Source organism: Panthera pardus, unplaced genomic scaffold (assembly GCF_024362965.1).
Source record: "Panthera pardus isolate Hobbes unplaced genomic scaffold, ASM2436296v1 HiC_scaffold_1, whole genome shotgun sequence".
In the NCBI taxonomy this organism is placed as follows: domain Eukaryota; kingdom Metazoa; phylum Chordata; class Mammalia; order Carnivora; family Felidae; genus Panthera; species Panthera pardus.
Genome location: NW_026526654.1, coordinates 76,237,386 through 76,251,218, shown reverse-complemented (window position 1 = coordinate 76,251,218; position 13,833 = coordinate 76,237,386). Strand labels below are relative to the sequence as shown.

Here is a 13,833-nt window from a genome sequence, read left to right as displayed (position 1 = left end):
GAGTAAATGCCAAAATTCATGAGCAAAAGCTTAAGGAGAAGCAAGACATTCACGGAGCCTCAAACTTTCTCCCCCAAATATTTATTAGCTACAAAGGGAAAAATAGTAACTTTAGAGTGAAGGACACTGGCAAATACCACCTTAACCAACTTATGGTTAATCTCACCAGTAATAAGACACAGCAACATCTTGTACCCTGAAATGATGCACTGAAAGGAACACAGCATCATTTCTGTGGAATTCTTGCCACAAAGAGATAACTTGAATCTAATCATCAGCTAAACCCAAACTGAAGGATGTTCTACGAAATAACTGACCAAAATGGCCAAGTCATTAGAGACCAGGAAAGACTGAAGAACTGTCACAGCGTGGCAGAGATGAAGGAGAGGTGACAACTAAATGCAATGTGTGGGGCGCCTGGGTGGCTCAGTCGGTTAAGAGTCCGACTTCGGCTCGGGTCACGATCTTGCGGTCCGTGAGTTCGAGCCCCGCATCAGGCTCTGGGCTGATGGCTCAGAGCCTGGAGCCTGCTTCCGATTCTGTGTCTCCCTCTCTCTCTGACCCTCCCCCGTTCATGCTCTGTCTCTCTCTGTCTCAAAAATAAATAAACTTAAAAAAAAAAAAATTTAAATGCAATGTGTGATTCTGGAACCAAAAATAAAAGGCCACTAGTGGAAAATTTGATGAAAGCTGAAAAAAGCCTGTAGTTTAGCTACTAGCATTGTTCCAAAGGTAATGGTACCATGGTTGTGTAAGATGTTCCATTATGGGAAGGGCATCTGGGAACTCCCTACCTTTATGACAATTGTATTAAGTCCACATTAATTTCAAAATAAAAACTTTTAAACATGAGTACGGTAGCCTAGAACAAGGTTAAATTGAACCTCTATCTCACACTAACATTTACTAATATGACATCCATTAGAATACTTTTTAAAATGAAAACGCAGGGCACCTGGGTAGCTCACTGGGTTAAGCGTCCAACTCTTGATATTGGCTCAGGTCATGATCTCACAGTTTGTGAGTCTGAGCCCTGCGTCGGGCTCTGCACTGACAGCACGGAGCCTGCTTGGGACTCTCTCTCTCCTTCTCTCTCTCTGCCCCTCCCCTGCTTGCATGTGTTCTTTCTCTCTCTCTCAAAATAAATAAATAAATGTAAAAATTTTTTTTAATAAAATGAAAACATAAAAATACTAGAAGAAAATGAGGAAACTGGCTTTATAATTACAGAGTACAGAGAACCCAAGAGGCATGAAAATCAAGCCATGAATGAAAAGCCTGATACATTTATCATTTCAGGTTTTTTTTTTCAATCTGCATGGCAAAAAAACACAGTAAACAATGTCACTAGATAAAGGACAATCTGGGAAAAATACTCTCAATAAATATCGCGAAGAGCTAGTATCTCTAAAAGGAAAAAGTCCAAAAAAATAAAAAAATAAAAAAATAAAAGGAAAAAGTCCTACAAGTCAGTAAAAAAAGACCCCGATCTGGTAGGAAAATGGTCAAAAGCTATGAATAAAAGAAACAAATGCATTCTAATTATATGAAAAGAAGAAAATTAAAACAATAGATACATGCTTTCATCTTCATAAGAGTTGGCAAATAGCAAAACGTTATGTGAAACATTGTCTTGTTGAGGGTATAGGAAGACAGCCACTCTCATATATTACTGGTAAGTGTGTAACCTGGTACCACATCTATGAAGAGGAATTTTGCAACAGCTCTTTAGACTTTAATACTTGTACCTCTCTATCCAGCTTGTACCTTTCTACTACTTCTGGGAATTTGTCCCACAAAGATTCTCCGACATGGATAGAAAACTTATACCTAAGGATATTCACTGCAAAACAAAGGATTGGTCACAACCTAAATGCCCATCAATAAAAGACTGGCTAAATAAATTAGGGCACGGTTGTATAAAGGAATACTATGAAGTCAGTAAAAAGTAGTTCTAGATGTATGATATGAACTATTATTAAGTGCACTGAGCAAGGAACAGAACTGGAAGCACAGTAAGTTACCTTCTGGACGAATGATAATGTATATCCTAACATGCACCGATATCTGAGATGATACTCAAAACTAAAAGCAAGGGGTGCCTGGGTGACTCGGGCGGTTAAGCGTCCAACTTCGGCTCAAGTCACGATCTCATGGTTCATGGGTTTGAGCTCCACGTCGAGCTCTGTGCCGACAGCTCAGAGCCTGGAGCCTGCTTCGGATTCTGTCTCTCCCTCTCTCTTTGCCCCTCCCCTGCTTGTGCTGTGTGCACGTCTCTCTCTCTCAAAAATAAATAAACATTAAAAAAAAACTTTTAAACAATTAACAGTAACAAAAACTAGTAAACGGTTTGCTGTGGGGGAATTTGAGAGAGAGTACGTTTTCTAGCTCTTTAAGAATGAATTTCAAAAGTTTTAATATAGCAGGGAGAGGCGCAGATATAAGAAGCCAGTGAATTAGAGAAACAAAGAAATCAATAACACCACATCAAGGGAAATAAAAATCGCCAGGAGAGCTGGGTGACCGGAAATCGTGGTTAGAGATTCCCTAACTGTGGGGTGAAGTGTGGATTTATTTCTGAAAGGTCCATTCTGATGGAGACTTGGGAACATCTCTTACACAGCAGCTCCAGAGTCAGACAGTATCTAGGGTGAAGTATGGGGGTCAAGGTATGTGACAGCTGAGAAAGAAGGGCACTCATTTCTTATACATACATATCTGCTGTACAGATTAACTTACTTCTATCCAAAGGACAACATACCTGAATAGTATTTATGTTAATGCTTAAAGGAAACATCTTGGCCTTCTTTTACCAACATGGACACAAGATGTTAAAAGAATGCTTATTTAAGACAGCAGAAAGATTCATGGTTGCCAGGGGTTAGGGAGGGTTGAAAAGATAGAGCACAGAGGATTTGTAGGGCAGTACAACTATTCTGCGTGATACTACGATGCTTCATACGTGCCATTACCCCTTCGGCAAAATTCACGGAACACACACAATGCCAAGACTGAACTCCAATGTAAACTATGGACTTTTGATGATAATGATGTGTCTGTGTAGATTCATCAATTATAACAAGTGCGCCACTCCGATGACGACAGGGGACACTGTTCATGTGTCATGAGGGAGGGGTCTATGAGAAATATTTGTACCTTCTGCTCAATTTTGCTAAGAACCTAAAACTGCGCTGAAAGTAAAGCCTATTTAAAAGTAGGTGGGGTGGCTCAGTCCGCTGAGCGTCTGAGTCTTGATTTTGGCTCCGGTCATGATCTCAGGGTTCCTAAGCTCGAGCCCCACCTCGGGCACTGTACTAACAATGCAGAGCCTGCTAGGACTTCTCTCTCTCCTCCTCTCTCTAACCCTCCCCCACACAAGATCGCATGCTCTCTCTCTCTCAAAATAAATAAACAAACTTAAAAAAATAAAGTAGTGGGATGAGGCACTTGGGTGGCTCAGTCGGTTAAGTGTCTGACTTCGGCTCAGGTCATGATCTTGCGGTTTGTGGATTCAAGACCCCCATTGGGTTCTGTGCTGACAGCTTGGAGCCTAGAGCCTGCTTCAGATTCTGTGTCCCCCTCTCTCTTTTTGCCTCTCCTCCACTCGCACTCTGTCTCTATCTCAAAAAAAAATAAGCAAACATTAAAAAATTTTTTTTAAGTGGAGTGGATGGCTATCCCTCAACACATACATTACTGATGCTTGAGGGTCTCATAAAGAAAAAAATCAATCAGTTAATTCTTGGGATCTATATTACATCTTTCTTCTAATAATTTAAAGGTTTTAAATGTCATTCCTTCATTTATCTTCACAACATCTACACACCTATAGTGGAACATAAATAGTGTAAAATTTGGGGGAAAGAGGCAATATTGGGAATATGAGGCCAAGTTTCAAGGTAAACCACTTGCAGAAATAGGTCTGCAATTCAACTTTCCTTATTAATTATCCTGACTTCTTCAATGTATTAAGGCCATTTTGAAGGCAAACAACTAAAATTGCCATCCTTTGTCTGCTCTTATATATGTGTGTGCATGTGTGTGTGTGTGTGTATTCATCCATGCATAGACAGACACACCTATAATCATACATAAACACACATACACACTCATACATATTTATACTTCAGGCAAAGAATCAGCTCTGTTGATGCTCTTAGAACAAATTTAGGCATAATCATCTGTGTATAATAATAATTTAAAAACAGTGCAGGGGCGCCTGGGTGGCTCAGTCAATTAAGCATCTTTGGCTCAGGTCATGATCTCACAGTTCTTGAGTTTGAGCCCTGGATCAGGCTCTCTCTCTCTGTCAGCACAGAGCCCATTTCAGAACCTCTGTCCACCTCTCACACTGCCCCTCCCCCGCCTGTCCTCTGTCTCTCAAAATAAATAAATAAACTTAAAAAATAAAAACAAAAACAGTGCAAGTGACCCTGAGACTGTTAGAAATAAAGAAACTCACATATGTCATTGTAATTCAGAATTTTTAGTATGAGACGAGAAAGAACAGACTTAAAAAAAAAAAAACAATTAGAAGTCAAATACACTTGTCACTGCATCCACTAAAAGGATTTAATTTAAAACTCAAACATCAGCATATTGGAAGGGGAAATGAGAAGCTAATAACATGCATTGACGTTTACATAAAATTAGTATGTAAAGTGAGAGATATGAACCTAATGATGAATATGAAGTAAGGGTTTGCATTTTAACAGACTAAGCAAAAATGTAATTGACAAAGAGGCCAATCTAAATGAATTTCCAGCTACTTCAACACTGAGTGCAGCTGCATGCTGGCAGTATTATAAATGAGAAAAAAAAAAAGTCTGTTTAAACTGGATTTTTAAAAAATGCAGCCAATATGTGAACTTACACACTGTACCGAAGTTATCATTCATTCAATCAGAAAAAGGAATTTTTTCCCAACAAGTAAATTTTTAACATCAGAATAGTCAATCTGCAGTTGCTTTATATCGATTGAAGAGAAGAGTATTTGGAGGTAAGTGAAAATACTAAAGTGTTGCTGGGAGCTGTATTTGTCATTCCTGGAATTAAGTCAAGGTTAAAAACATTTGTTTTCAAGAAAAATCTAATACTATAAAATTTCATTTGAAAGCCACTACGAATACCCCACTTGGTATCTCATTTGTGGCAGTTATGAGCTCAAGCTCGGGCACCAGCTATCCCAGGTTCAAATCCTAACTCTACCATTTCTTGCTGTGTGACCTTGAGCAGCTCACTTAACCACACCGTGCCTCACTTCCCTCATCTTAGTAGAAGGATGGTAACAGTGCCTAGCTCCTGGGATCACTGTGAAAATTAAATGTATTCATATATGCAAGACAGACGCTCCAGAACTGTGAGTGGTCATTACTCTCAGGATAGCAGTCTCTTAGAGAGGGCATTCTTGTGTTAAAAAAAAACTGACAAAGAAGATGGTGATGCGCATTTCATGATCTTCCTGGTCCTTGTACGTAAAGAACTCTTGGTTCCCATCTCTCACACCTTCTCCTCGGTGGATGGGAATCACGGGAATATCTGTGGCCACTTCTCAGTAAAGATCAATTCTGGGAGGGAAACTGACTGAAATACACCTCCCCCACCCCACAGCTGCTGCACAAGGGACTCTAGACCCAGTGAGGAGCCAAGCCCGGCTGTCTTAAAATGTGTTTCGAGATGTTGGCATATTTTCTCTGTATTACCATCAGTCCTCAAAGGGGTGGTTTGATGACTGATCATGCACCTGACTTTGCATTTCACCTTTATCCAGATCCTTCAGAATAGTCCACCAAATGTTTTATTTAACCCCGTATTTTCCAAGGTCAGGAAAAGGACAGGGCACAAAAATCAAAGCTGATGCAGAAAGATTTCACGTTCATTCTTCCCCTTTAATTTACTGAAAGTGCCAGCTTCTGAATAGAAGGAAGAAGGCCAAGTCTACAGGCATCTTGGCAGGGTGACGAGTCACTGAAAAGAGATGTGAATTCCCACATAATAAACACACCAAACCCAGGCTCTCCACACCCTCTCAAGTCCAGTCATACTGCGACTGGACTGGCACCCCTGCCAGCAGATCAAGGGAAGGAAAACGGGAGGAAGACACAAGACGCCCTCAGCCTTAAAACACATACAAACTCTGGTTCCAGAGGGGGCAAGAGGGCGCGCCTGTGTGCCATTAAGGGGACAGGGGCCCCAAACCCCCAGCTACCTGCACAAGAGAGGGAGGGTATTATGTGCATGGCATTCCTCCAGGATCCAGTAAGACAGCGGGCCCGGGCAGACATATCTGGAGTAGAGATGAGCTCAGGGTGAAGTCAAGCACTTCCAAACCTCTAAATTTCCTTTCCCGTCTTCCTCTGTGCTGAGGGCTACTTCATCACGACCCTGACAACTCAGACTTAGGAATTCCCACTCTCCAGAGATCAGCCCAGCCTCGTTTACACCTTAGCATGAATGTAACCCGTTATTTCTCTCCAAGTCATTTTACTTGGTTTGTGATTTCTTTTTTTTTTTTTTAGTGTTTATTTATTTTTGAGAGAGAGAGAGAGACAGACAGAGCATGAGCGGAAAAGGAGCAGAAAGAGAGGGAGACACAGGATCCAAAGCAGGCTCCAGGCTCTGAGCCGTCAGCACAGAGCCCGACACAGCGCTTGAACTCACAAATGGGGAGATCGTGACCTGAGCCAAAGCCGGAAGCTTAACCAACTGAACCACCCAGGGGCTTCTTTGCTTGTGATTTCTAAGGTGACTATAGGCTTTCTGTGCCACTCCCGTGGTGTTGGGACTGAAGCGAGTGTACCCATTCTGCTTGCACAACACACCACACCTCATCCAGGGACTAAGACAGTCTCATTTCCACATGAAATGTCTAAAACAGATAATTACTGTTAGCCTAAATTCAACTTTAAGAAACAATAAACTGAACAGATTCATTCCTTTATATTCTCAGGTACCCCAGAAAGACGAGAATCCTTTAAACTCAAAAGGAAGCACCATATGAGAAAGAGATGCCAGAAAACGTAATTTTTCGTCCAGTATCAACACTACCTTACCATGTGACCATAGACATGTCACTCGAATTTTCTAGGCCTCAGTCTCCAGTGACAGAATTAATGGGCTTGCTACCTACATAAGGTTCCCTTCTACTCAAAACTTTCACGATCCATTAGGTATTTTCAGTTCAAGTAATTTCAGACAGCAAAAGTTCATTTGCATCTAGAAATGAATACGAACGATGTGATTAAAGATATAAAAACAGGCTTTTAAAATTAATGTAGCATGGGTATGAGAAAAAAAACAGAATGCAGGAGAATTAAGACACCTTTTCCCTCAGTCCATCGTTATAAGGAGCCTGACCTAATAACATTAGCGGGGTTTTTTTTTCTTCCTTTTTCCACTACAGTACAGCAAAGTGAACTCCCAGATCTGTGAACCATAAGGGTCGGAGCTGAATGAGGCTGATGTGTCTTAGCGATCAAGTGCAGGTGCCTAGAACAATGCGGAAACCCGAGAAAGCATCCTCTAGGGTCCCTTGGGAGTTCGCGCTCACCTTCCACCAGTTGGTCCAGGCTGGAAATCTTCTTGAGCCCATCAATGGTGTAGATCGTTCTCACTCCCTGGGGCAAATTCACGTTATCCGACAGAGTTCGGGTCAAGTCAGCCAGCAGGGCCTCAAAGGATCGGAAGCGGTCTGGAGAGATGGCATACACTATCCCTTTGAAGTATCGATCTCCGTTTCGATAGAAACGAACTTTCTTGGCCTTCTTCTCAGAGCTGAGGGTCTGCAGCGTGCGGGTTCGGTAGAAGCTGCAGTGGGCGCTGTGCGTTGGGCTCGGCAGCCCATTCACCCGCGACCCTCTGCTGTATCTCTGCGCCTTGTCCCGCTCGTCAAAGTGCTCCAGCTCCATATCTCTGCCGAAGGACATGATGGAGTTAAAGTGGAACCTAGGAGGCACAGAAGGAAAAAAAAAAAAACAGAGACACATACTGATGTTATTTTAAGACCATGATTTGAAAGGCTCAGCTCCAGAGCAGCTGGTGGAAATATCGCTGCAGTTGATGATATATTTAATATGAGTTATCAAGTTGGAAGAGAAGGAAGACAACGAAGAAGTAGAAGAGGCAGCCTCTGCGGAAACAGCTTATTAATCAACCCCAGGTTCATTAGAAACAGCTCCTATGTATTGACCACCTATTGGGTTCTGGACAGCTGTTATTTCCAAGTCACAACAAACCCTTCCAAGGACTATTATCTGTAGATGAATAAAATGAGACACAGAAAAATGTCTTCAGACTGTCTTCTACAGTTGGGAAATGCTTGAACCAAGACCTCCCACCCACATTTGCTGGGCTACAAAGCCCAAACCTCCCTACCGTGTGCTCACTCTGGTGGGAGAGGGAAGATAAGCTTTCATATTACATAGGGCTAAAGATAGTAGTGGTGGTGGGCCAGGAAACAAAAGAGGCGGTCAGCATTTAACAGTCACATTAGAAACTTCTCATGCAGCTTTGCACTCCCCCTGGCCAGATGGAGAGCAAACTGAATCAATCCCTGGGTTCTAACAACTGAAGATTTTCCAACACATTCATATATTAGATAGCAGCGTTTTCTAAAAGTGATTTCACCGTAACTCCTTTACTGACATTTAGTGCTTCAGATAAGTTGGGTTAAAAAAAAGAAGAAAAAGGAGGAGGAGGAAGAGAAGAAGAGGAAAAAGAAGAACAAGAAGGGAGAAAAGTTACTTCTTGGGAGGGCTCTGCCTCTCCTTCCACTTCGTCTTTGCCGCTGAGAGAACAGGAGCTTAGAGATGCTGAGCAAGTACATTCCTCAAGGTGACACAGCTAGTCCAGGACCAAGTCTGGATCAACATCTTTACGCCTCACTTCCTCAACGACACATAGGGAAGCTAATCATACCTACCTTAAGTATTAATACCTGAAGCACTTGGGAGAGTGTCTAGCATGTGATAAGTATTAATGTTGTTCATTAATAAAATCTGCTTTTCTCTTAACTAGTTACTAGTTACTAGAAACAACTAGTAGGAAAAGAATCTCCCCCTTTTCTGGTAAGGAAAAGCTCCTTATGTGTCTGCCTGATTTTCACCTTATGACCTTCTGAAAGGTATATGCTTGTACCCTCACGGTCCCCATTTTACTTTCTTTTTTTTTTTAATTTTTTTAATGTTTATTTATTTTTGAGACAGAGAAAGACAGCACGAGCAGGGGAGGGGCAGAAAGAGAGGGAGACACAGAATCTGAAGCAGCTCCAGGCTCTGAGCTATCAGCACAGAGCCCGACACAGGGGACAAACCCATGAACCGCTAGATCATGACCTGAGCCAAAGTCGGACCCTTAACCAACTGAGCCACCCAGATGCCCCTTGTCCCCGTATTACTTTCTATGGAGCCCTGTCATCAGCAAGCTGCCTGTGGGATCAATTCATCCTTGCTAAGAGGTTAGCTGATAAAGGCCTGTGGCCTAACCTTGCAGGGGATCCATATTTTAACAGAATGATCTAGAAAGCATTCAGAAGAAAGTTTTGATGACAAAATTTCAGGCATGATGAAACACAATATAAGGGAAAGGGAAAATCTGGGGCAAGAACCTTAGGAGTGCTCCCCAAATCCCACCAAATAGACAAGGTTGCCTTTCTGAAGGTCAATCCAGCCTCCCTGACCTTTCCTCGACCCTCAGTAAACTAACCTCTGGTCTATTCAGAGTGGCTAAAAATTCATGTTTAAAAGTACTGCTAGGGATTGTGCACTCCTGAAATGAAGTGGAAAAAGCTAATGTTTATTGAATGTCTATGATGTGGCTGACACTATTATTCAGCAATCAATTATTGTGTAATCTGCTAAAAATTCCCTTCTAAACCTCACAATAATCCATTGAGGTCAGTAATATTATTACGATTGAAGGTGAGGATAGGATATATATATCCAGGGTCCCAGAGTTATCATAATTGAGGGAGTTGGGATTTGAACCTGGGTTTACTCTGACTGACTCGGAAGCTGGCACTCCCTCCTTTCTACCCCATGTGATAGGTCTTCAAGGCCAGACTCCCTGAGATCCTCCCTAGATCCATTCATCCATGTAAAGTAGGGGTTTTTTTTAAATAGCCCTGTGACCTTGGGGAGGTCACTCTGCGGAAGGCCCCATCTCCACACAGAGTGGGTAGTGGTCACCTGGCCTCTATTCACTTGCTCAGGATTCCACTGCTGACCCCAATGGGGGCCAGGGTGTGATTCAAACCTGGACTGATGAGCAGTTCAGTCTATTTTTTCCTACAAATATGAAAAAAACTACCTCACGCCTCTTAATAACTCATAATAGTCTAAATTTGTATCTTCCAGAAAAAGTTATAGCATACGTAGGTAGATACGAATCAGTTTCATTGATTTCAAAGTTGGATAACTTTGAAACAGTGATCACTTGATATCTAGTTCTTCAGGCAACTATTAACTGAGTAACAGAACCAATACTTTGTCCATGGTATCACAACTGCTCCTACTGTTTGCTCTCTTCTCAAAAGGAGCTCTTTTGTCTTCCCAAAAGGGGTGTTTGTATGGGGGGAGGGGACAATGGGGTACCATGCTAACTCACTCAGCTCTTCAAACTTCATATATTATAGAGGCCAATTTGGCTTTTGAAGTCTCTGTTTTACTCGTTTCTTTCTTTATTTTTCAATTTTTTTAAAGTTAGAGCAAGAGAGGGGCACCTGGGTGGCTCAGTCGGTTAAGCGTCTGACTTCAGCTCAGGTCATGATCTCGCAGCTTGTGAGTTCGAGCCCCACGTCGGGCTCTGTGCCGACAGCTCAGAGCCTGGAGCCTGCTTTAGATTCTGTGTTTCCCTCTCTCTCTGCCCCGTCCCTGCTCATGCTCTGTGTCTCTCTGTCTCTCAATAGTAAATAAATGTTAAAAAAAAAAAAAAAAAGTTAGAGCAAGAGAGAGAGTGGGGGAGGGGCAGAAAGAGGAGGGAGAATCACAAGTGGGCTCCATGCTGTCAGCACGGAGCCCAATGTGGGGCTCAAACTCACAAACCGTGAGATCATGACCTGAGCCGAAGTTGGACACAACCAACTGAGCCACCCAGCTGCCCCTATTTTCAAAGGCAGTAATCAATCTTCCAACCCTAGAGGTTTCCTCACAAATCTATATAAACCAAAAGACAACAAGCAGGACCATAGCGAAGGTTGACACAATTGTGTCACCAGTGTGCTGATGTAGTCTGAAGGGGCTTTAATCTAGTGATTCACAATTTGCAAAAGCCAAATAATTTGGCAACTGATGGAAATCCCTAGGGGAATCAGAAATAGAAAAAATTAAAATGGAAAAAAAAGTTGATTTTATTTGTCTGTTTCCTCAAACTTGATCATACATTCAACCAGGACAAGTACCACATCTTTGACTTCCTTTCACTGAGCCTGCCCAAAAGTCAGCAATGATGTTGCCGACAAAGAAAAACCGCACTCAGAGTGAAATCATTTTCAAGGCTACAGCTACCACTAACTGGATGGCAAAAACCACACTACACACTAATGTTCCAATAATCACGTGCGGCATCAAAAGAGGTGTTCCTTCTCCTGTCTTGGCTGCCTCAGCTCTTTAACTGGCTTAGTCATATATTTGAACCAAGGGGTCCTGAAGAAGAGTCACTGGGCTTCCACAGGTTCTTGCTTTCTGCACAGGAAGACTGCCAAAGCACAGAGACACAGGTTCACAGACCGTAGGTGGCTAGAGGCCTGGGTACACATGTGTCACGGTACCAAGAAGGGAAACCACACTGCCCTGGCCACAGAGATCATAGACACTTGGGAGGGGAAAGACGGGGCCCGGCTCTTCTCAGAGATATTCTATAAACACTGCCATCCCAAGAAATCAGCACCCTCAATTGTCTTCTGTGGGATTTCTCACCATTTTGAGGAAACTCTGTGTTCCTCCTTCTCTAGAGGAGGACATGAGTTCCCGTTTCAGAGATTTCCACAAACACACACACCCCCACCCCAAGATATAATTCGGCATAAAGGTGACCACATCTAAATAGATGCTGGACCTGTAAGTCCCAAGGCATATTTTGCCAGTGGGCTTAGGATGCAGGTGGATGGGCAGGTATGGAAAAAGAGGCACATACCTTCAGAGTACACGCATCATGCTGGACACAGATCGCACAGGATGTGTGCCAATCTTTTATAATGTTCCTGCATATGACCCCTCTCGAAATCCCTTCTCAATGGCCTTCATGTGACATTTCACACCTAAAAGACTGTCCTACTTTCCTTTCCAGTGGAAAGGTGATATATTTAGGAACATTCATAAAGCCTATTCACGAAACACCCTGCAGTGTGGCCGCTGAACGCGTGTGCACCATAATCTGGACACACACTCACAGGTGTGGAGAGGGAGCCGGTTTGAATGAAACCTTTCATTTGCTCCATCTCTTACAAGCATTTCCTTGCTAAATCCAGCAGCGATTCCGCGCAAACCTGGTTTTCAAAAGCAGCCTCTTTTGTGGGGCAATGCAGGGCTGTGCGTGCGCTCCCGCTAGGAGGAAAATGCCATTTCCTCTCCGCATGCTTTTAGCACTGCAGGTACTAATTTCTACAGGAGGCAGGCTCGCTGTCCCCGAAGGAACTTGAGACCCTGTAAATGTACTCGCAACACCCACACTGCAGCCACCCACCACGCACAGATCGCCCCATCTTCAAGCACACAACCCTCCCGGGCACACGGGAAAGCACACACACAATAAGAGGCCTGGCCAGGCCACTCCTTCTAGGCGCAGACTTGGTCTTCGCTCGGCGGCCAGTTCTGACAATGACAAACACCTCGCCCAGCTCCTCCGCCCTGGCTCTCCATCTCCACTAACAACGTGGCGAAAAGCCTGGCGGGGAGGGGGGGGGGGCGGGGGAGAGCTCGCCCTACTCCCCATTTTAAGCCCGGTGGCACCAGACAAAAGAGGCAGGTGCCAGCAGCCCCGGAGCCGCCCCTACAAACCGTCCCCGGCCGGGGCCAGTCTGGCCAGGGCAGGGCAGCGCCTTTCGAGGAACTGCGGGCGGGGTGGCGGCGGCGGGCCGAGGGGGGCGCCCGCCCTGCCCTCCAAGCCCCGGGCTACCTCGGCGCCCCGCGGCTGCGGGAAGAGCAGGCGCCGCGAGCCCCCGGCGGGGGGCCCCCGGCCAACCCTGCCCGCGGCTCCCTTCCCCAGCAAAGGCAAACCACGCACCGGTCCGCGGAGAGACGCCGCCGGGGGTCTTTGTGGCCGCGCTCGGGACCGCCTCCTGGTGCTGTCCTCACCCGGCTGGGCGCGGCCGGGGCTGCGGGGCTGCGGGGCGGCGGCGGGGCCGGGACTGGGCTGCAGCAGCTGCTGGAGCGCGGGCGTCTCGGCTGCAGCCGCTAGCGCAGGGATGTGCCTCGGCCGGTTCTCATTGAAATGCGGCGCTTCGCACAGCCTCGCTCCAGCCTCTCTCCGGAGGAGGGCGGCGGCGGCGGGCGCGCTCCCTTTTCTTGTGGCTCACTGGCTCACACGCCCTCCCCGCTCCGTCCTTCCCCTCCTCCGCGTGCGCGCTCCGGCGCCCCCGCCCTTCTTGGCCGGGCGCACCCACCACGGCTGCGCCCGGGGTCCGCCCCCTCCCCGCGCCCTCTTTGACCGCAGCGACCTCGGTGCAGCTGGCTTGAACAAACCCCCAGACCTCCCCCATTCCTTGGGAGTGGTGGTCTGGAGATAGGGGAAGATCGGATGGGGGCCTGGGGACAGAGGAAGAGAACGCGGAAGGGGCCAGGTCTGAGCCAGGAAAAGTGCGAGATGGAGCGGTGAGGGGTGGAGAGGTGAGAGGTGGCG

At 45.2% G+C, this 13,833-nt stretch overlaps 1 protein-coding gene across 6 annotated transcripts in view; it reads right to left on the bottom strand.

Moving 5' to 3' along the window:
* The window catches only part of DCLK1 (doublecortin like kinase 1), a 345,410-nt gene extending 331,950 nt beyond the window's left edge, over positions 1–13,460 (bottom strand). Inside the window, exons 1-2 of one of the 6 annotated variants that reach the window (XM_053900268.1) lie at positions 13,219–13,460; positions 7,550–7,944 (exon numbers count right to left, since the gene is read on the bottom strand). In XM_053900268.1, coding sequence (XP_053756243.1) covers positions 7,550–7,925 — 376 coding nt within the window. In that variant the 5' untranslated portion in view covers positions 7,926–7,944; positions 13,219–13,460. The remainder of the gene's footprint in view (positions 1–7,549; positions 7,945–13,218) is intronic. The other 5 variants (XM_053900262.1, XM_053900264.1, XM_053900261.1 and 2 more) reach the window with 5 other exon arrangements.
* Between the last annotated feature and the right edge of the window lie 373 nt (positions 13,461–13,833).